The following is a 19,638-nucleotide window of genomic DNA, read 5'->3' on the forward strand; positions in this document are numbered from 1 at the left end:
GACACCACAAAATCCCTAATTTTCTATCCCAAATATGGACTAGGAATGTCTAGGATGACGTCGTGTGTCCGGGGAATGCGGGGTTTGTAACCACATTTATTTAACTACGCCTTCTCCGGTCTGAGGCATTACACAGGAAGAGAGTCGTAGAGGAAAAAGAAACGGGACGCCCTCCTCCTCCTCCTCCTTCTTCTCCTCCTCCTACTCCTCCTCTCTTGGCGGATAACGGTGTCCAAGAAGTTATTCAGGACCAACAGCAGACAATAGCTCCCTTACCGACACGGTCTATCCTGCGGGCTTTGATTACACCCGTTACAAGTTAATGCTGTCCACGTTCATATTTCCCCGCATCAAGAGGAAAACGCTCCGCTGAGACTGTGCCATGGACGACTTGGGTATGTGTTAATACTGTTGTTCGTTTGAAGCGCTGTAACTGCATGTTGGGATATCTTGAGGGGATCTTTGGAAAGGGGTGGAGTGCCCCGGGCAGAGGAAGGGTTATAATGTTTATTCTGGCTATCGTAGCGTACATTTTTGCTTCCGTCTTCAAGAGGAAATATATGGGAATGTAGCTACTATGGAGAGGAATAATGGCTCCCAACGGGCTGATTATATTAAACCTTTTAATGCCATGAAAAGCAATGACACCCATCCTTATTTATCATTTTCTTTCCTGTGTTAACTACTGTTTTTTTCCTGTAAAAACACACATTGTATACCAGGGCTTTCATTCTAGTGTGACATCTTAGGATACTTACTTAGAGCCTGGTTACAACAATAAAACAACTTACTGTCATGCTGATAATTTGCATTTTTCTAACGTGCTCCCATCTTCTGAGATTAAAAAAAAGCTTGTGTTTTACCTCACTACACACACACACACACACTCCCACAGGTAACACAAGAACTGTTACTACAGTATATCTGCCACACCGGCATTGAGTGTTTCCTGCATGCGCTGCAAATTCAATCAATTCTTTGTAAATTAGATCTAAGGACATCCACAGCGGGGCCTTCTCTCGTCCATTAATATTGACAAGTCAGGGATGGAGAGAAAGCCACATAATGTTCAACTGAGTGTCTTCCATTTTGAAGGCTGGAGAACATCAAAGAGGATTGTGACTGCCACCAGGGAATATGATTGGTCCTGCCTTTCTAATACATATTGATACAGATGTGGAAGAAGGAATAATTGGTGCCTCTCCCCCCCTTTTCTTTCTTCTACGACAGTGCTGGAAGCTGGCTGTTATTTGTGTTTGGGAATAGCTCTGTTGGAAAAGCCCTGAAATAGCCCAGGGCCACACTGCTATTTCAAAAAGCCACAGAGTTCAATGAAAATAGAAGGGTTTTTTGCCCTGGGAGAGAACAAACCGTTTGCTCTCGCAGGAGCCGTTTTCTTGAAGCAGTTTGTTTCAGAACTGGGGGATTTATGCTTTGCAAGCATTATGAGGAGGAACGGCTGGATGTAGCCAAGCACATCTGGATTGGATTGCACACAGTGAGAATCAGTTGCTGGGTTACTAGCCGAGTGCTCGTCAGACAGTGGCCATGTTTGGGACACTCGGTTTATGCTGTTGTCCAACCATGTTGTAAGTTTATGTATCGGATCTGGCAAGGCTTTCGGTGAGAGAGACCACTTGTTAGAGAAGCCTTTGGCCAAGACAAACAAGTCGACAGGCAGCTCTAAATATGGTCATAATTCCCATTGAGAGAAGTTCAGCTCCTTATATGAGCAGTTCAGTCTGTACGAGTGTGTGTGTGTGTGTGTGTGTGTGTGTGTGTGTGTGTGTGTGTGTGTAAGAGAGAGAGAGAGAAGGGAGGAGGAGAGAGCATGTATATGCACAAGGTTCTCACCACATGGTCGTACCAGAAGTGTGAATCATCAGGGGCAGAAGTGACCGCAGGGATGAAGAGAGGCAGAGTCAACCAGTTATGTTTAGGTTTAATATGTCTACAACTCAACCAGCCTAACTGTGATCACCGCTGACGTGTAAAGCAGTGTGCAAATCCAATCCAAACAGCTGTCTACCAGAATGAAAAGTACAACTGATGAGAAGTTCAAACATTAGGGACCAATACAGATACTAGTATTGAATATTGGGGTGATATCAGACTGAAAAAGAATAGCAGAGTTAGAGAACTTTCTCAATTCCTCGACCTGTTACCAAGACATGGAAATCAAAGAAAAGTGACTTGATTTTCTGTCTTTTTCATACATAAAAGGCTTTTGATCTGTCTAAGGGAGAGAAATTGACTGTATTACCGACTAATGGCCCAAAACTAACGATTAGTTAGTATCAGCAGTGAAAAAAGGTATCAGTGTATCCATGGTAAAAAACAAACAAACAAACAAAATCCAACCTCAGCAGCAGCTTGACTACTAAAACTAATACAGTCCTCGACCAGAAGTTCAGACATCCTCTTACATACTCTGGTTTGGTTTTTAGTCACACATTAAAGAGACTTGTCCACAATGATGTCATGCAGCTGGAAAGCCGAACACTTGAGAGAGTTTAGTTTCTGGACAGCTTCCACTTTGGCATGGCATTAGTGATGGAGGGGGGGGGGCTGGAATTTAGATATCAGTTGCCAAACACTCTTCCTCCTCTGCTTCCTTTTCATACTGGCATGTCTGGATATTCTGGATACGAACGCAGAAATGTTTGTGCTCTAATAACTTCAACATGTTACTGTGTTATTTCTGGATTATGCCGATTCCGACTGTCCTGTCTTCTGACTGATGGGTGTCTGAGGACGCTCCTTCGCTGTCCTTCATGTTGTGTCTTGATATGTGTTGGCTGAGTTGCTGCTGCGTTATTGGTCACTGAGGCTGTCTGTCTCTCCTCAGGAGTGCCTGACCCACCTAACTACCCTCTCAGTCCTCGTATTGTTGTGTTTGGTACGTAATTGTCTGTCTGTGTGTTTGTCTGTGTGTTTCAGTCATCTTCTCGTCTGTCCTCGTCTTGCCTACATATGTCCTGTCTATCATTCTGTCATGTGTTTTCCACCTCATCTCTATTGCATGGTTTTCAACTCCATTCCTGCGCTTGCTTTTTTAAATATCTCACGTATCTAACAAACTGATAACTCTGAGAAATGTACAGTTTCATTATGGAGTAGGAAACCATCTTGAATTCCCACCACAAACCCAACCAGAACCTAATCTTGAATCATAACTCTAAGCACACTTCCATTACTTTCATTCTATTACATGTAATCTGTTTTCCGCTTCTGTTTCTGGCCCATTTTCTCTGTGTCTATCTGTCTGTCTGTCACTCTGTCTGTCTTTCACTTTCTCTCTCTCTCTCTCTCTCTCTCTGTCTCTCTCTCTCTCTCTCCCCTCCAGATGCCCTCCTTGCTGACCTGGAGAACACCGGCTCTCCTCTAGCCAGGTGTCCCGTCCTGCTGACCTCTGACCCCCCACCAACCGCTGATTCTACTGCTGTTCCCTCCCAGGACACTGCCCAGGCCCGGCCGCCGCCCCCCGCCTACACCCCCCAGCAGGTAGAGGATCACCAGCCATGGATGCATTGATACCAATTTCTTCATTGCCAATACCGATTCTGAGTATCTGCCAATTGCTTTGAGTATCTGCCGATTGTTTGCACTGATCTGATACAGACTCCATTTTGCTCTTTATTAACCGCACAGCTGTTAATATGCCAGTTGTATGGATGCACTCTGCTTGAGCTCATTCTCATCTTATTTAAAAATAGTAAACACTCATGTTCAAGCAGAGAAACAAAGACTCCACTCCCATTGAATGAGAATAAGGGATGCAGAGCCTACAACAATTTTGCCACACACACTATTTCCTAATATTGACTTACATTTATATAAACACTTTTTTCACAACTTAACTTTAGCAGCATATTTGAATATATAAATTCACATCTATAGCATGAAAGCTTGATCAATTTATGTCAGTGGATCAGATAATAACTTGAATTTTTTCCAGTATTTGATCTAGGTCAATATCGTCTTGATGCTCTGTGTCTGAGCCCATAACAGTGCCTGTTATATGACAAAACAAAGATAATGTCCAGTAACAAATTAGACTCATTAACTGCAACCAGCAAGATCTAATTTGTTCCCGTCTAATTCCTGGGAAGAGATTATTATCTTCCATGGAGAGTAGCTGCTGTAGATAAGGATTTGGAGCTGCTCTCTTCACAGTATCGATTGCTGCTGCGTTTCTTTCATTACTGTCATTTCATTTTGTTCATCAGGTTCATGCCCATGTTGTCTGTCTTCATGATGGCTGGGGCAGACAGACATGCTGCAGCATCAGGACTGGGAATCAAAAACCAATTCCAGTTCTGAATTAGATAGCAGTAAATGGCTGCATTTCTGCTGTCACTCTGGTTATTCAGTTACATTTTTGTGGAGAATTTTTTTCATTTTTTGAATCTATAATACATAGATCTTAAAGCTAAAACAAATTTGCTTTTATTTAAAAAATCTCTAAAACTTTCTTCCAAAAATGTGAATGTGAATTGATAAAATCCAGACAGTAACCAAGCCTAGGGAGCATACTGAAGCAACATAACTAGAGAAATTGATGACATCATTAGTCTGGCATCATGAGTGTTTCTTGGAAGGACGACAGGTGGTGACATGCCCAAAACTGACTGTAGCAACAGGTGATTGTGATGTTTAGTTAGTGTAAAATCCTAATCTCACTTTCAGTTTTGTGATTGTGTAATTTAAATCACTCTGGGTTTTGTGACTACCTCAGTAAAATCAGTTTCTCATTGTTTCTACCTTTGGAAAAGACTTTGGAGTTGTTCTCAAATCAAGAGTGAACTGTCCAAGGACACGCGAATATCTGCTGTGAATTCATTTTTAGGGTGGATTCTCCTTTTAAAACCTCTTCCTTGTTATTAAGGTTGACTCTTCATCTTCTGTTTTGTCTCTCAGACTGTTTCCGCTGCAATGAAGTCCAACGGCTCTCAGAGCTCCAACCCAGACAAACTATACAGGTAACGCCCCCTGATTCTGAACCCCTATTACATGATGTCTTAGGTGAATCAAGTCTATACCGTAGTTCTCTTTAGATTAATCAGTTAATCTCTTTCTACATATGGTATGGTATGGCCAATATGGAATAGATCTCTGTGAATATGAGAGTTTTCTTGACATTTTAGATAAGAGAGAAATGGCCAAAGCCTCTCAGTGTGTTTGCATGGGAAAATATCTGTACAAACACACATGGAGTTGATATCAGTTGATATCAACTGATATCATCATCAATAGAACCAGGACATATTGTAGGGTTTTTTCACAATTGTCATTGAGTTACACAATAACTAATGGTCTCTGTTCAGGATTTGAAGAAAGGGACAACATCTGATACCCTGGAAGTAACCAACCAAACTGTTGATTTGAGGGTTTTTGTCAGGCTGAGATTAGTTCTTTATTTGTAATTAGAGTGGGAAGCGTGTCTTGAGAACTATTTCTGCATTCTGTACAAGCTGAAGATGAGAGACTGATTTTTGACTAAGGCCCATGTAAAGGGAGGTACAGCAGTTTAAATGAGATTATATAAAAGAGAATCGCCTTCTCCAACTCCAAGTCTCCGGTCGAGAATAAAAACACCTCGATTTTTGATATAGTGCTCAACTGGAAGAAACAGGACTGTGTTAATTGGGTTAATTTCGTACATTAAGAGGTTCTTCACTGTCTGTCTGTCTGTCTGTCTGTCTGCCTGTCTGTCTGTCTGCCTGTCTGTCTGTCTGTCTGTCTGTCTGTCTGTCTGTCTGTCTGTCTGTCTGTCTGTCTGTCTGTCTGCCTGCCTGTCTGTCCTACAGCACAGTGTGTAAGCCACGCTCCCCCCGCGCAGCAGACCCTCCTCCAGCCTTCTCCTCCTCCTCGCTGTTGGGAGGAGGGCTGAGTGAACTGGACCACCTGCTGCAGGAGCTGAACGCTACTCAGTTCAACATCACAGGTTGGAGTGTGTGTGAGTGTGTGTGTGTGTGTGTGTATAGCATTTCCCTGTGTCTAACTCTGAGGTGAATCTTTTCTGAATTACTCTTTTTTGTTGACAGATGAGATCTTGGCCCAGTTCCCTTCCACTAAAAAGGATGAGAGGGACAAGATTAAGGACAAGGCCACAACCCCGTCCTCCAGGTAACCACTCTTTGATTAATTTAGTCTTATCTAAAAAGTGAACTAACATTTTCACCGTGGCTACCAAAGGTGAAAATTTAAGCTGCTTACATTAGGTTTTGGCAGTAGGGCTGTGTAATAATTCACAAAATAAATAAATTAATTAGAAAGTCTAGATCACTATGATTCTTGCATTGTCCACATTGTAAGAGAGAAAGCTGTTTAGGATGGTCAAAACAAGATATTCCTGTGTTCTGCAGAATCACTGGGCTACAAATCAAGTTATGCACTAGTCTTTATTTCATTAAATTTAAACAAATATTAAGCATTAAAAACTGTCTCCACGTGTATCATAATTTAATTGCAATACTCAACAACAAAAAAAGGAATATGATTTTTATTACACTGTGGAGTACAATATAATGTAATATATAATAATTGTGATATATATACTGTATAATATATAGCCCTATTGGCAGGTTTGCAGTATATAGAGGGACATTGTACTGCCAAAAGCAGCATTTTCTTTTAGTGACTATCACAGCTGATTTACAGCAATATATCAGTGAGGAAAAGTTCACAGCTCTTTTAATACATACAGTATTATTGGTATTTTACACAGAAATCTACTTGTGCAAGCTTTAGATTTTCAAAGATAGATAGTTTTGCAATCTGTGTGCACACCAACAGCTGTAAACATACATTTAATTAACAATATACAGAACTTGCCTAACTGGGTTCAACTATTCAACTATCAAATATTTGATTTAAGGCAAGATATTTTTTTAGATTAGATCCATTGAAACTGTAATGATCCCTGTGGGGAAGTTGTGTATTTTGTGCGTGTGTCAAAACAAGAACCGTCTCTCTTGTATTCCAGTTCAGCGAAGCCTTCGGCGACCTCAGCCACACTGGAACTGGACAAACTCATGGCCTCTCTGTCCGACTTCAGGGTCCAGAGCACAGTAAGAGTCCACACAACTGCATGAAAGTGACGCATTGTGCCGAAACCTGTCTACTGCTAAACTGATTCATACCCACAGTTGCGTTCAAGATACGATTGCCAGAGCATAGTGGGGTTTTTTTACCGTTTGTTCCCAGCTGCTGCAGGCTTCAGCAGGGCTTACATCGATTCATGGTGGATTCACAAAAACATTCACTTGACCTCACGATGACAACACTGTTACTGTGCAGCCTGGCCACAGTGCATGCATGGAGGAATAAATCAGTCAGCAGATATAGCCTGAAGATGAAAATTAGTGTTGGTGCAGACAGAGATTTTCCAACAGCAAAAAATAGCTTCAGATAGCTTTAAATCAGAGCTATAGATCTACATTTGATATGCCGTATAATCTAGTAGGGTCAGTATTTGGATAGTCCAACGTTGAGGTTTAGGGTTACATAGTCTAGAGATGCACCAACACTTTGTTGAACATCTACTTGTATCAACACTGGATTAAAGTGTTACCTCCAGTAGTTCTCCCTTTAGTTCTCTCCATTCCCTTTCCCTTAGGTTCATGGGAATGGAGTACTAAGCACCAGTTAGTTGCTTATAAACTTTGAGGCTGACAGTGGGCATGGTGTCAGTAAGCTATTGTGCCTTTAACTATGCCTCATTATGTATTACATGTGTTCTCTCTCTCTCTCTCTCTCTCTCTCTCTCTCTCCCTCTCTCTCTCTCTCTCTCATCTCTCTCTTCCTTTCTTTCTCCTCTGTCTGCATTCTCCCACTCACCACACATTTCATCACTGTACTCCACACACCCACAAGTGTATCACACACACACTCATATCTTTACATCAAAGGCCTCACAGCCTCTTTCTTCCAGGAAGGTTCATTTCAGTCGATGTGTAAGCTCTTGGCGAATTGAAATCCCAGAGACGGATGTGTCACGTATCATCTGTTCCTTCTCTTCTCCCAGCCAGCTGCACCTGTCAGTCCAGTGGTCACCGCGCCGCAGCAGCCCGCCGCACCGCCGCAAGCCTCATCTGGCGGCTCATTGGACAGCATGCTGGGGCTCCTCCAATCAGACCTGAGCAGACAAGGAGTTCAAACGTCCTCTAAGGGCAACTGCTCAGCCTGTCAGAAGCCGGTTGTAGGGCAGGTGAGTTTGACCTTTGTACGTCAAAATGAGTCTACAAGGTAGAGACGGTCTGTGTAGACAAAGAGAAACATCCGCAAAAAAAACATTTGTCTCACAGACAAGCTACTGACAACTCAGTTGTACAAAACCTGTTGATAAAAACGTTCTCAAGTTGCAGTTGCAATAATCATTGTTTTTGGTACTGATATGAATACCTTTTATATCCAGACAAGCAACTATATGATGGAAGTGAAATTGTTGTCGTATTACATAAAATGAATGTAATATGTGTTCAATTTGCCGTTGAACACTTTGCATTACACCAGTTATTGTATGAATGGCTTTATTTCAAATTGCTATATATTTGTTTTAGAAAAAAAAATTGTGGCCTGATATTTATTGAGCAAATTCCTGAATTTCCCCAAGGGGATTAATAAAGTGCTATCTTATCTTATCTTTCGGATATGCAGATGATTATATTCTTAATTTTTTTTTATATTTTGTAAGTATAGTCCACAAGATAGCTACTTCAAAACTATTCCTTAAAGCTGCACCAGGCAAGATTGTAATGTAAAAGTACATCTGTTTTATCATCCTCAAAGACAATGTGGGGCTGCAATAGAGAAGACCATTTCATCCCCCCTAATTTAAACCCTATAGATTCGCCCAGTTTGCCCAAATGAAATTCTGGTGTTGGGTATGGACACTGGAGGGAAATCTTCTCTGTTAGCAGGAGGTGATGAATTGAAATTTAGGAGGGAAATACAAACTGTCCGTCCAGAGAAAGCTTGACTCACCAACATTAGATCTTTTGCCTCTCTTGTCTCTTTGGTATAAAGCGTCACAGACCGGCCAGAGTTGTTAAACATGAGTATGCTGTTTGTAGTTTTCAACCAGTTACCTCTCGCTGCCCTTTGGAGCCGCCAACATGCAAAGTTTCCTAGTGCAGCTTTAATGAGTTTCACCTTCATGTCAGCAATAATTTTACGAGAGGAAGTGTATCATCTTTCAAATGGAGGATATCCCACTTGGGAGGAAGCTCTTCGTACATAAACCCGCTGACTGACCTTTAACTGTTTCCCGTCCAGGTGGTGACGGCTCTGGGGCGAGTGTGGCACCCAGAACACTTTGTGTGTACGGAGTGTGAGACGGAGCTGGGCAGCCGGAACTTCTTTGAGAAGGACGGACGGCCATACTGCGAGTCTGACTACTTCACCCTCTACTCCCCCCACTGTGCACACTGCAACAAGCCCATACTCAATGTGAGAGCCATGTGTGTGTGTGTGTGTGTGCTTACTTTGACTTTAACCGCTCTTACAAACACCCCGACCCACCTAAAGCCATAAACCTTTTTTTTTTCCCTCTCATCGTTTAGAAAATGGTCACCGCTCTGGACAAGAATTGGCACCCGGAGTGTTTCTGTTGCGTCAAGTGCAGCCGAGCGTTTGGAGAGGAAGGTAATGGGCAGCACACACATCCTGTCTGGGCTACTCCAACACACACAACAGTGAAAAAAGGACTGCAGTGGGTCTTTGTTGCATATAGCCCTCAAAAATACCCCATCTTCCTCCCAAACATACAGATTTATATACAGAATTTTACTTGGACTCATTTTCAGCCAGTAATTAGTTATATAGTGGAGAGGAATGGTATTGATTTGCTTAATTGCGATGAATTCACAACACAACAACAGTAGGTGTGGTGGGTCACCGTGCTTTAAGAGACTGCTAACCCACTTAAAGGAATTTCAGTTTAAATTTTAGTATTGCTTTCAAAGGAGTTCTGCTGTCCCATGGTCTAAATTCTGTTTCAGAGGCTCTTCCACACTGCCAAAATAAATGCATAAATACTAAATCCTTTTGGCATTTGTCAAATTTAAAGCTTTGGAGGCTTCAATTCAAAATGATTGTTATTGGAGAGGAGAGGGGAGGATGAGAGGAGAGGACAGGAGAGGAGGAGAGGACAGGAGAGGAAGAGAGGACAGGAGAGGAGAGGACAGGAGAGGAGGAGAGGAAAGGACAGGAGAGGAGGAGAGGACAGGACAGAAGAGGAGGAGAGGACAGGAGAGGACAGGAGAGGAGAGGAGGAGAGGACAGGACAGGAGAGGAGGAGAGGAGAGGACAGGAGAGGAGGAGAGGAAAGGACAGGAGAGGAGGAGAGGACAGGACAAAAGAGGAGGAGAGGACAGGAGAGGACAGGAGAGGAGAGGAGGAGAGGACAGGACAGGAGAGGAGGAGAGGAGAAGAGGAAAGGACAGGAGAGGAGGAGAGGAGAGGAGAGGAGAAGAGAGGAGAGGACAGGAGAGGAGAGGAGAGGAGAGGAGAGTGTACTTATGGCTTGACATTGTTTAGTCCACTTAATTTTGCCCAAACTATGAACTGTGTGAAACTGTGAGCACGTCTCCTTTAGGTTTCCACGACCGCGAGGGCCAGCAGTACTGCCAGCAGTGCTTCTTGACTCTGTTCGCCTCCCGCTGTCAAGGCTGCAGCCAGCCGATCCTGGAAAACTACATCTCAGCTCTCAACTCCCTCTGGCACCCACAGTGCTTTGTATGCAGGGTGAGTGTTTGTCTGTGGGTTTGTGAGCTGTATCCGTGATAATATTGATTACGATTACCAAACATTTGCTCAGTGGTTCGCCTCACTGCAAAAAGGACCAGGGTTTGATCTCCAGCGCTTTCTGTGTGCAGTTTGCATGTTCTCGTGGGTTTTCTCTGGATACTCCAAGTCAGGTGGATTGGAGACTCTAAATTGACCACAGGTACATTATAGATGTGAAGATTGTCTATGTTCGCCTTGCAATGGACTGGCAACCTGTCCAGGGTGTTTCCCTTTTCCCTTTTTGATTATCAGAGGAGGCCTAGAGGCTGAAAACTATTCAGTATTTCACAAGAAAAAAGCAAAAATTGAAAAAATCTGAAAAACTACACAAATTTGTGCAGAAATATGTTTTTTTTCCTATTCCCTAACACATCTCGCGACCCCCCAAAATGATCTCGTGACCCCCCTCGGGGGTCTCGACCCCCAGTTTGAGACCCACTGCTGTATGCCTCATGTTTAGTACATGTTTTAGTAAAATACTCTGGGATGATAATGTATCATAACAACAAAACAATATACCCAAAATGTTTTCCCACAATGAAACTTCTACTATCCACTCACCACGACTCTATTATAATCCAGCTGGCGCTCTAAACTGTGACTGATCCCACTCCCTGTGTCCTCCCTCTGTCTGCAGGAGTGCTACTGCCCCTTCGTCAACGGCAGCTTCTTCGAGCACGAGGGCCAGCCGCTGTGCGAGGCCCACTACCACCAGTCCCGCGGCAGCGTGTGCCAGGCCTGCCAGCAGCCCATCCTGGGCCGCTGCGTCACCGCCATGGGGGCCAAATTCCACCCCCACCACCTCGTGTGTCACTTCTGTCTCAAGCCGCTGAGCAAAGGCTGCTTCAAGGAGCAGGAGAACAAGCCCTACTGCCACCCATGCTTCATCAAACTCTTCGGTTGAGGACGTTGACCGGCTGTGCGTTCCTCCTATAGGTCACCATGTGAAGCTGTATGACTCTGCGTTTTCAATCAGTCTGTTTTGCTGTGGGAGGAAGAGTGAGGGTGGAGCTGGTCTCTTTCTGGGTTTGACGAATATTAGAGTCGAGAAAGAGAGGATAGTTAGACGAACCAATTTTATTCTGTTTATTTGACATGGAGGTAAAAAGGTGGACTGCATTTAGACAGTAAGAAATCTAACTCCGACATCGGTTAGAATGAGAGACAAAATGAATGAAACCGTGATTTTGAAGGTTTGTAAAATTGCCAAATGATTTCATGTTGATGTATGTAAATCCTTTACATACTGTATTGATTCAAATTGAATATTGACAAGTGAATTATTTTGCAAAAAGGTAAAAAAAAAAAAAAAAAAAAGAAACAGTATATTGAGAGCAAAAGTATTGTTTCAATGAAGGACTTGTACTGTGCAAGGAAATCCCCTTTAATATATTTGCTTTACATTGCAAAAAGTATAAGTGTCACTGCTATTGCATTTATATATTGTGTATTGTCTGCTATAATTATGTTTTGTGTAACAAACTAAGCTATCATATATTTGTTCAAAGATTTTGCATTATTCCTTCACCATTTCTCTATGCAATTATCTAAAAATAATTCCAAAGAATAAAATAAAACACTATTTCTCTTGCCGTTGCACGAGTGAATGAATCAAGGGTGAACAGTAAATTTCCTGAAGAAAATGTGTGGTGTTGAAAGTAGCTGGAAGTGTGCTTATTTCATCAAGATATAAGAATATTAATCTTGAATGTGTTTACAATTTAGATGCCACTATTCGCTGTCTGCTATTTATTTCTATCGCTAAAGTGTTAAAAAGTTGAATACATCCGCGCTTTTCCCAAAGAATCTGAACTTTTTAAATATGTGAGTATGAACATATGGAAATTGGAGATAGTCTATAGCTGAAAGTGTGTAGAATTAGTTGTTTGGAGAGAACAATATAATAGGCTGTACATAAACAGTGGGAACAGCATGGGTATACAACCAAATCCAAAACGTAATCAAACATCCATACACTGTAAAGAGGATTTGTCATAAATGGACCGCTATGCAGGATGAACCTTCCCGAGGTTTCCACGCCTCTGCAGCACACAGGTGAGTTCATTTAAGTAGCTAATGAGCGTCGCGCGGTGTCTGACAAGAGCAAGGTAACCTAGTGGAGAGAGTCATCGCGACCCGTCGGCTTCAAGTGTAATAAATGTCCAAATTACATTATGAGTAATTCAGAACAACAACAAGTAAGTCAGCATCATTTATTTATTTATCTGGAGCTTTTGTGTGTGAATCTAGTTGGGATGAATGAGCCGCAGCAACTTCCTTGTTGCGAACAGCGGGCGCGTGCAGCCCTGTAATTAGCATAACAATTAGCTTAACATACTGTTGCATATGGAAAACACACCAGCATTCTAGGGTTTATATGAATTAGCTTTTAAAAGACATTTGTAATCAAAATACACACGAATGCAATTAAGTTAGAATGCAACAATAGCAGTGAATATCTTAAATAATGTTAAATATCAGGAATAGGAATTTTTTTTTTTTAGATAGAAACTGTGTGCCTGCTGTTGTGGTTTCTATAATCTGCTCAGAGCCACATGTCTCATTTTCAGTCATGCCCTTATTTTAGTTACGTATTTAATTGAATATCACCCCCACAATTGCTTTTGTCACTCCTGTCTCCATCCACTCAGGAGGCTGAAAGTGTCTCTCAGCCCCAGTGGCCTGAGAATGGAGACCAGTGGAGTGATGGAGAGGATGGAGCTGACATGGACTGTGGACTTCTGCAGGCCATGGCTGAGGAGGATGAGGAGATCGACTTCTACAATGACGAAACGTTTGGAATGGGTGTGTAAAGTTGTAACTCCTAGGATAAAAAGTAATTTAATGTTTGAAAGCCTTTTTTTTCACCCGTCCTCCGACTGTATCTAGATGTAGATGCAGATGAGACGGCAGGGGAGCCCAGCAACGCTCTCCTTCAGTTTGGAGAGCCACTGCCGCCGCCAGCGCCGATCCCAAAACTGGTGCAAGCTGCCCCGCCGTCCTCCCGCTGCCCCCCCTCCCCTCCCAGGCAGAGGCCACAGTATCTGCCCCGGTTCCCCCCAGGGCAGCGGGGCAGAGGAAGGGGACAGAGGGGAGGGCAGGGCAGGGGGCAGATGTTCGAAGACCCAGCTGTGATGAGGATAGTGGAGGGGCGACCGAGCCTCAAGGTGATGCAGAATCATTTAAATTGTTTCCCAGATGTGGGTGTTTGCAGCTCATGTCGTGGAAGATTGTCTTCATCTTGGTAGCTGATGCAGTTTGTTCTTTTCTTCTTTAAGAGCCTTGACAGTGCTATAGTGGACTGTGGAAACGCCATGTCCTGGGACATTTTTGATCACAACGCTGTGAGTGTCCACTTTGACATTTTTCTTGTAAACTAGCGTGTGTTTATATCCTCACTCTGCTCCCCTTCTCCCTCTTTATAGTTGATGGTACCATCTTACAGAAAGACCAGAAGAATCTCTGGATCAATACTACAGGTTAAACTCCCTAAACGAGTCTGTTGTGATCTGTATGACGGTGTGTTGATCTAAACAACCAGTTGTCATGTCTTATTCTGTTTCTTAGGACAATGCTATAGTGTGTGTGATAGATGGTCACGGGGGCAGAGGTCATCACACGACATCCAACTTCCTGGACTTCCCATATCCTGTGTCTTCCTTCAGGGGCAGGAGAGGCGTCCCCCGAGGGCCCTACTCCAGGAGGCCCTTCGGCCACAGAGGCCCCCCGCAGGTGCACACTGGAGAAAGTTGATTATTTTACCAGTTTATCTCCAGTTATTAATGTACAGATAGGTGTGGTCTGTCACCTTTTCCCACTGAATATAATTTGTTTCAGTATTGCTCTTTCTTGCAGATGCATACACCCATGATACCAGGATCGCCCATCCTCTCACGTCAGCCCTTAACCCCACGGCAGCATTACAATCAGGTTTATTCTGTGATAAATCAGACCTGTTCTGATACTGTTACAGTTACGCAAATGATAAATGTGTTCTAATGGTAATATTTGATTGAATCCCCTAAGTTTTTCCTGACTCATAGATCTATTTTCTGCTGAATCAGACAGGAGGCTTTCTGTTTCCTTTGAACCGTCCTTGCCCCTCCACTCCTCAGTCTCTGAACCCGAAGATGATGCAGCTTCGCTTCGGTGCCAACTCGCCAAGACCCTCGCCTTTCTACAGCCCCTCGTCCAATCCAGTGCAGCATTTCAGGTCTGTGATTGCACAGTGTCAGGAATGATTGGTCTGTGGTCTTAAACATTTGTCATCAAAGTTTGAAGAGTATATTCATGACTTTGCAGTCTGAGTCACTTGGGATTTTGCCCACTTGCTGTATCGACCTGTGGGATTGTTCATCCTTCGTGAGTATCTAAAGCCCTCTTCAGTGACCTCATACTTTCATCAATTTCCAACAAGCCTTAGAAATAAATCATTTGTTTACAAATATGTAATATATTCTACCATCTGGGGATAAAAGACACAGCAGTACATCCCAACACAAGTTTACGAGGAGGAAGTTGCATCTGATTGCTGGATCACTGTTATAGTTCCAAGTAGTAAATCTGAGCTGGTTTGAATACCCAACGTTTTTTGGCTTTCATATTTTGTAATAGAAAACATACATTTGCAATGTATGGTGTTTACAGCATCATGACAAATCAGTATTACAGTATTGACATGTCGTGAAACCCAAAGTTCTCGAACTACAGGTGGAAAGGAAAAATTATAGTTAGATTTGTCACCTCGGATTTCATTGATCCTCACTATCCTAAGCTAAATAAGCCGCCAATAGGGCTACATACTGTATGAGTTGCTCATTTGACAAATTCATCACGACCACCGGAGTACGCTGGCATGATAACATGGAGACTCAGGCAGATGAAGCGCTCATACGTCCATGGTGCTTTTGAATTGGAAGTCTGCCTCTGTTTCCTATAATTTGATCCCCATCTAACCCACAGGTACCCCGGTCCTGTGACCCAGCTCCACCCCCAACATAAACGACTACTGAGTCAAAAACTACATGCATCACAAAGGTCGGTACTGCTTAGCGTTGTATAGGTTTTCTGCTTAATTTCTTTGATATTCAGTGTTTCATAACATAAGAATAGCTTATTTAATGAAAAATATGTCCCGTTTGTAGAAAACCAGAGGGATGGGATCCTTACTGTAATCTTATGACAGCCAAAGAGAAGGAGTGGATCACCAGGCTACAGATGATTCAACTGCAAAGTGAGAATCCGTACCTTGAGGACTACTATTACCAGGTAGGATGACTGAAATCAAAGCGCGGCTCTTATTCGTCTTCATTTTTCATCGATTTGGCGTCTCCCACTTTGCAGCCAAATAACTGACCTTTCCTCCTTTTTGGTATTTTCTGTGTCATTGAAGCAACTTGCTCAGTACATGACCAAAGTTAGTGAGCATTTTTTTTTTTTTTTGTGCAAAATATTTTGATTGAATTAGTGAGCATTTTAAAGGATGATGTCGCACTTATCTCCTCTGTTTGCCCCCTTCTCCTGTTTCATGGTAGGAGTATTATCGGCGGATAGAAGCTAAGCTGGCTGAGGAAGAGCTGGGCATCAGGAGCAAGAGGGAGCCACCCAAGCTCACCACACCTTACATCACAAAAACAGACGCTTACACACCAGGTTTCTTTCTCAATCACCTTATCATGCTGATAGAACTAGCTATTTCTCATATGCTAGTTTTTCTAAAGTTTTGAGGGTGTTCTTGTTTTTCCAGTGGTGCACATCGAAGGCTCTCTGGGTCAAGTTGCTGTGTCGACATGTTACTCCCCTCGCCGTGCCATCAGTGCGGTCCATGCAGTTCAAGCTCAGGGTCCGCTTGAGGTAATGGTGTTATTTTTGAGCTAACTTTTGAGAATTTAGAAGTGTATTGCTTTTCCTTCCCTGATAATCAAACTGGTATTTCTACATAACAGGAACAAAAAGACACCAGACAACAGCGATTAGAGGTCCTGAGCAAAGTTGAAAAGGTACATGGTTTGATTCAATGAGATGCCTTATTCAGCCCCTTCCTCCAGCCTTGACTGTCTGTCATACCTGTTTTGTCCTGCAGTTGTTCATAGTTCTGCTGGAGGTAGAGGAGGCGGAGAGGATGAAGGCCACGGCCGTGGGTGAGGCAGAGGAAAGGCTGATTGAGAAGACTCAGAGGAAGGTGAAGCACATCTACTCCCAGCTGCAGCACCACGACCCCCTGTGAGTCCTCCATGTGAAACTCCTTTTCGATGATTCCAGTTAAAGTCGAGATGAAACGGCATTTCGAGAGTATCTAACTTCCGTATCGTGACGTATTTCCGAGTGAAACAGGAAAGACAGGCGGGACATAACGTTGGGAGGAATTTGATTTGAACGTTGAAAAGTGGGTGTGTCATAACACCCGAAGACACACCGAAGTACCATGCTGTTGCTAGCTAGCTAACTAATGAATCTTAGCCTCTTAGCTCTGTGCGCTAAAAGTTGAAGATTGATTGATGGGTGGATGTCATGATATTATTGGTTGAAATTAGTAACGGGCATGCTTACGTAAGCACACGGCATATTTTGTTTTACAGGAAGAAAACATGATTGAATTTTGATATAAGAATACAATGAAATTGATTTTTGGTATTTTTTTTGGCATATATTGTTAAATAGGTGCACAGTATGACCAGGGATGTGATCTAAAAGGGTTAAAAAGGCATTTTTCATTTCATCTCGTCTTTAATAGCCATCTTAATAAACTTAACCTTTTTTTTGGACATAGGTTTTGACCGATATGGGAACTGAGCAATGATTTTTCTCAAACACATTTTGTTTTGCTGTAGAGATTCAGGGGGGGAGTTTCTCCCTTTTCTGCTGGTCTCAAAAGGCAAGAAGCTACTCTCCCGGCTTCTCCCACTGCTGGACCATGACTCTGCACTGAATATCCTGCGTGTGGTGACCTCTAGCCTGCCTACGCTGATGAGCAGAGACACAGATGAAGTAGGGGCACAGTAATGTTTTTTTGTTGTAAATCTCATTGTTTTAGTTTTTTACCCCCTCATCTGTACTGAAACAAATTCCTCTGGCATGGTTGTGAGTCAATAAAAGGACCTAAATGCATCTTTAAATTGTTACAAAACTGCTATTAAGGTGAATCTCATTGCTATCTTCATCACACCCACTTGTCAGTCCCTCCCAGTGCTCTACCCATCTCTTCGAACTGTGATCGGAGGCCTGACCTTCAGTCAGCTCATTGGGGTCCTCAAAGATCTGACGTCTGAGTCTCTAACGACGTACGAGTGTCTCACACTAGCATGTCAGAACAAGGTCAGTGCTTTCTGTTGCTGCTTTGCTTTTATCCAGCTAACGGGTCAAGAACAGTCCACACACTGCAAGACTCCCTTCAGTTCTTTTAAAGCACCAGACTCGAAACATCACTTACGTTTCGTCCAGAAACATTCCAGTGACAATTTTGCTCTTTATCACATGAATGTCTCAAAGGACTTTACAGAAAATGAGCCTAACTAGATCTAGCTGATCAACAATCAACCATAGAACAGAGTGATATAGGACAAACATCAGGAAGAGCACAATTCACACAAAAGCAGATTTTATCAAGACATAAAAGCCTACTTATTCTACATAGCATAACCTACCTGGAACCACCAGCCTTAGACCCTCAAAGCATACAAGGTAAAACTTCCAAGAAAACCTTATTAGAAAAAGAAAATGGTAGAAACCTTGGGCGGGCCAAGTCAAAGAAGGATCCCCTACCGGGACAGCTGAGCGAGCAATAGTTGCCAGGGCAAACAGTTACAATAACATGGTCAATGGGTAAAGTGTGTCACAAAGTTCCTGGAGGCGTAATGGGACCGATGATGACTCGTCACAGCTGCCAGGAAGTGGGCTCTTGTGCTCATGTCTCTTGTAGTAATGCTGATATGTGCCTTTTGTGTAGTTGCTCTAAATGAGGGGTGTTTTCTTACTCCTCCTGTTTCACTCTCTTTCCCTTTTTTAGTTTGGGCTATCTTTGCTCTATGCCCTCCTGTCCCAAGGAGAGAGGTTGCTGTCCTCAGGCGTTCCTCTGGAGCCCAGCATCGGTGACTTTGAGACCTGGTGGGAATCTTGAACCTAATTTTCCATGAAGAACTATATCAATTTGATGTTAAAGTTGTCAAACAAATGATCATTTTCTTCTCCAGGACGGACACAATATTCCAGGTGGCAGGACAGCTCTCCCAGTGTTCGTTGGTGGAGCCGCTCCTCCTGCCCTCTAACCTGCTCACTCTCTTCTGTCGCTACCTGGACAAGCGCACCGTCCATCAGCTGAAGAGCAACATGGAGTGAGTCCTTCAGACGTTGTTTCATCAGTGTTTTGGTGTTTGATTTTAGTGGAACTTATTTGGGATATTGTAAGCAAAGAATAGATTTAATTTAATTCACTAATTAAATTCTCTTTATTTAGGTCTGCAACAGGATTCCTGGCTCTTCCATCATAAGTTGGACAGCAGCTGAAGAGAGGTTCAGCTAATGACCAGGTTGTGGTGAGCGCTAGAGTGAAAGGAACAGAAACACGGCCCCGAAAAACCCCTCAGTGTTCATTATAACACGAGCTATGTAATGTACTCCTTTGTGTGTGTGTGTGTTCAAAAACACATTGATTCTTATTCCTTTTGTCCCCCCTCCCTCGTCCCCTCACATTTGTGCACTGTCTCAAAACTGTTTCCCTTTTTTATTTCCTTTATCTGATCTTTTTACTTTCCTCCCTTTGGTCTCCAGTAGGCTACATCAATTCAAGTTTATTGTGAAATGACCAAGTTGACTTGTTTTTTTTAAACCTTCAAAAACAAGTGTTGCCAT

The 19,638-nt window shown here is 42.9% G+C and overlaps 2 protein-coding genes across 3 annotated transcripts; both read left to right on the forward strand.

Annotated features, from left to right (window-relative positions):
* The first annotated feature begins 45 nt into the window (after positions 1–45).
* LOC139909034 (transforming growth factor beta-1-induced transcript 1 protein-like) lies at positions 46–12,363 on the forward strand. 2 transcript variants are annotated; one of them, XM_071895949.2, is made up of 12 exons: positions 46–395; positions 2,849–2,899; positions 3,347–3,504; positions 4,921–4,982; positions 5,811–5,947; positions 6,048–6,129; positions 6,989–7,073; positions 8,030–8,212; positions 9,280–9,453; positions 9,567–9,648; positions 10,601–10,749; positions 11,429–12,363. In XM_071895949.2, the coding sequence occupies exons 1-12, from the start codon at positions 383–385 to the stop codon at positions 11,693–11,695; spliced, it is 1,443 nt and encodes a 480-aa protein (XP_071752050.1). In that variant the 5' UTR covers positions 46–382; the 3' UTR covers positions 11,696–12,363. The 2 variants fall into 2 exon arrangements, with proteins under 2 accessions (XP_071752050.1, XP_071752051.1); XM_071895950.2 differs by lacking the exon at positions 2,849–2,899.
* Positions 12,364–12,965: 602 nt separating this feature from the next.
* Positions 12,966–19,277, forward strand: patl2 (PAT1 homolog 2). Its single transcript, XM_071895967.2, has 19 exons — positions 12,966–12,989; positions 13,443–13,596; positions 13,681–13,958; positions 14,070–14,132; positions 14,217–14,270; positions 14,359–14,523; positions 14,647–14,721; positions 14,856–15,004; positions 15,754–15,828; positions 15,936–16,059; positions 16,326–16,443; positions 16,538–16,644; positions 16,737–16,790; positions 16,874–17,013; positions 17,622–17,778; positions 17,968–18,105; positions 18,797–18,894; positions 18,981–19,121; positions 19,244–19,277. The coding sequence occupies exons 1-19, from the start codon at positions 12,966–12,968 to the stop codon at positions 19,275–19,277; spliced, it is 2,148 nt and encodes a 715-aa protein (XP_071752068.1).
* Positions 19,278–19,638: the final 361 nt, after the last annotated feature.

Source organism: Centroberyx gerrardi, chromosome 20, assembly GCF_048128805.1.
Source record: "Centroberyx gerrardi isolate f3 chromosome 20, fCenGer3.hap1.cur.20231027, whole genome shotgun sequence".
Lineage (NCBI taxonomy): Eukaryota > Metazoa > Chordata > Actinopteri > Beryciformes > Berycidae > Centroberyx > Centroberyx gerrardi.

Coding starts and splice junctions, on each gene's coding strand:
- LOC139909034 (XM_071895949.2), top strand. Junction 4,983..5,810: donor AACCCAGACAAACTATACAG/GTAACGCCCCCT, acceptor TCTGTCCTACAG/CACAGTGTGTAAGCCACGCT. Junction 9,454..9,566: donor GCAACAAGCCCATACTCAAT/GTGAGAGCCATG, acceptor CTCATCGTTTAG/AAAATGGTCACCGCTCTGGA.
- patl2 (XM_071895967.2), top strand. CDS start 12,966: ATGAGTAATTCAGAACAACAACAA. Junction 13,597..13,680: donor TGACGAAACGTTTGGAATGG/GTGTGTAAAGTT, acceptor GACTGTATCTAG/ATGTAGATGCAGATGAGACG. Junction 16,791..16,873: donor TCCTGAGCAAAGTTGAAAAG/GTACATGGTTTG, acceptor TTTGTCCTGCAG/TTGTTCATAGTTCTGCTGGA.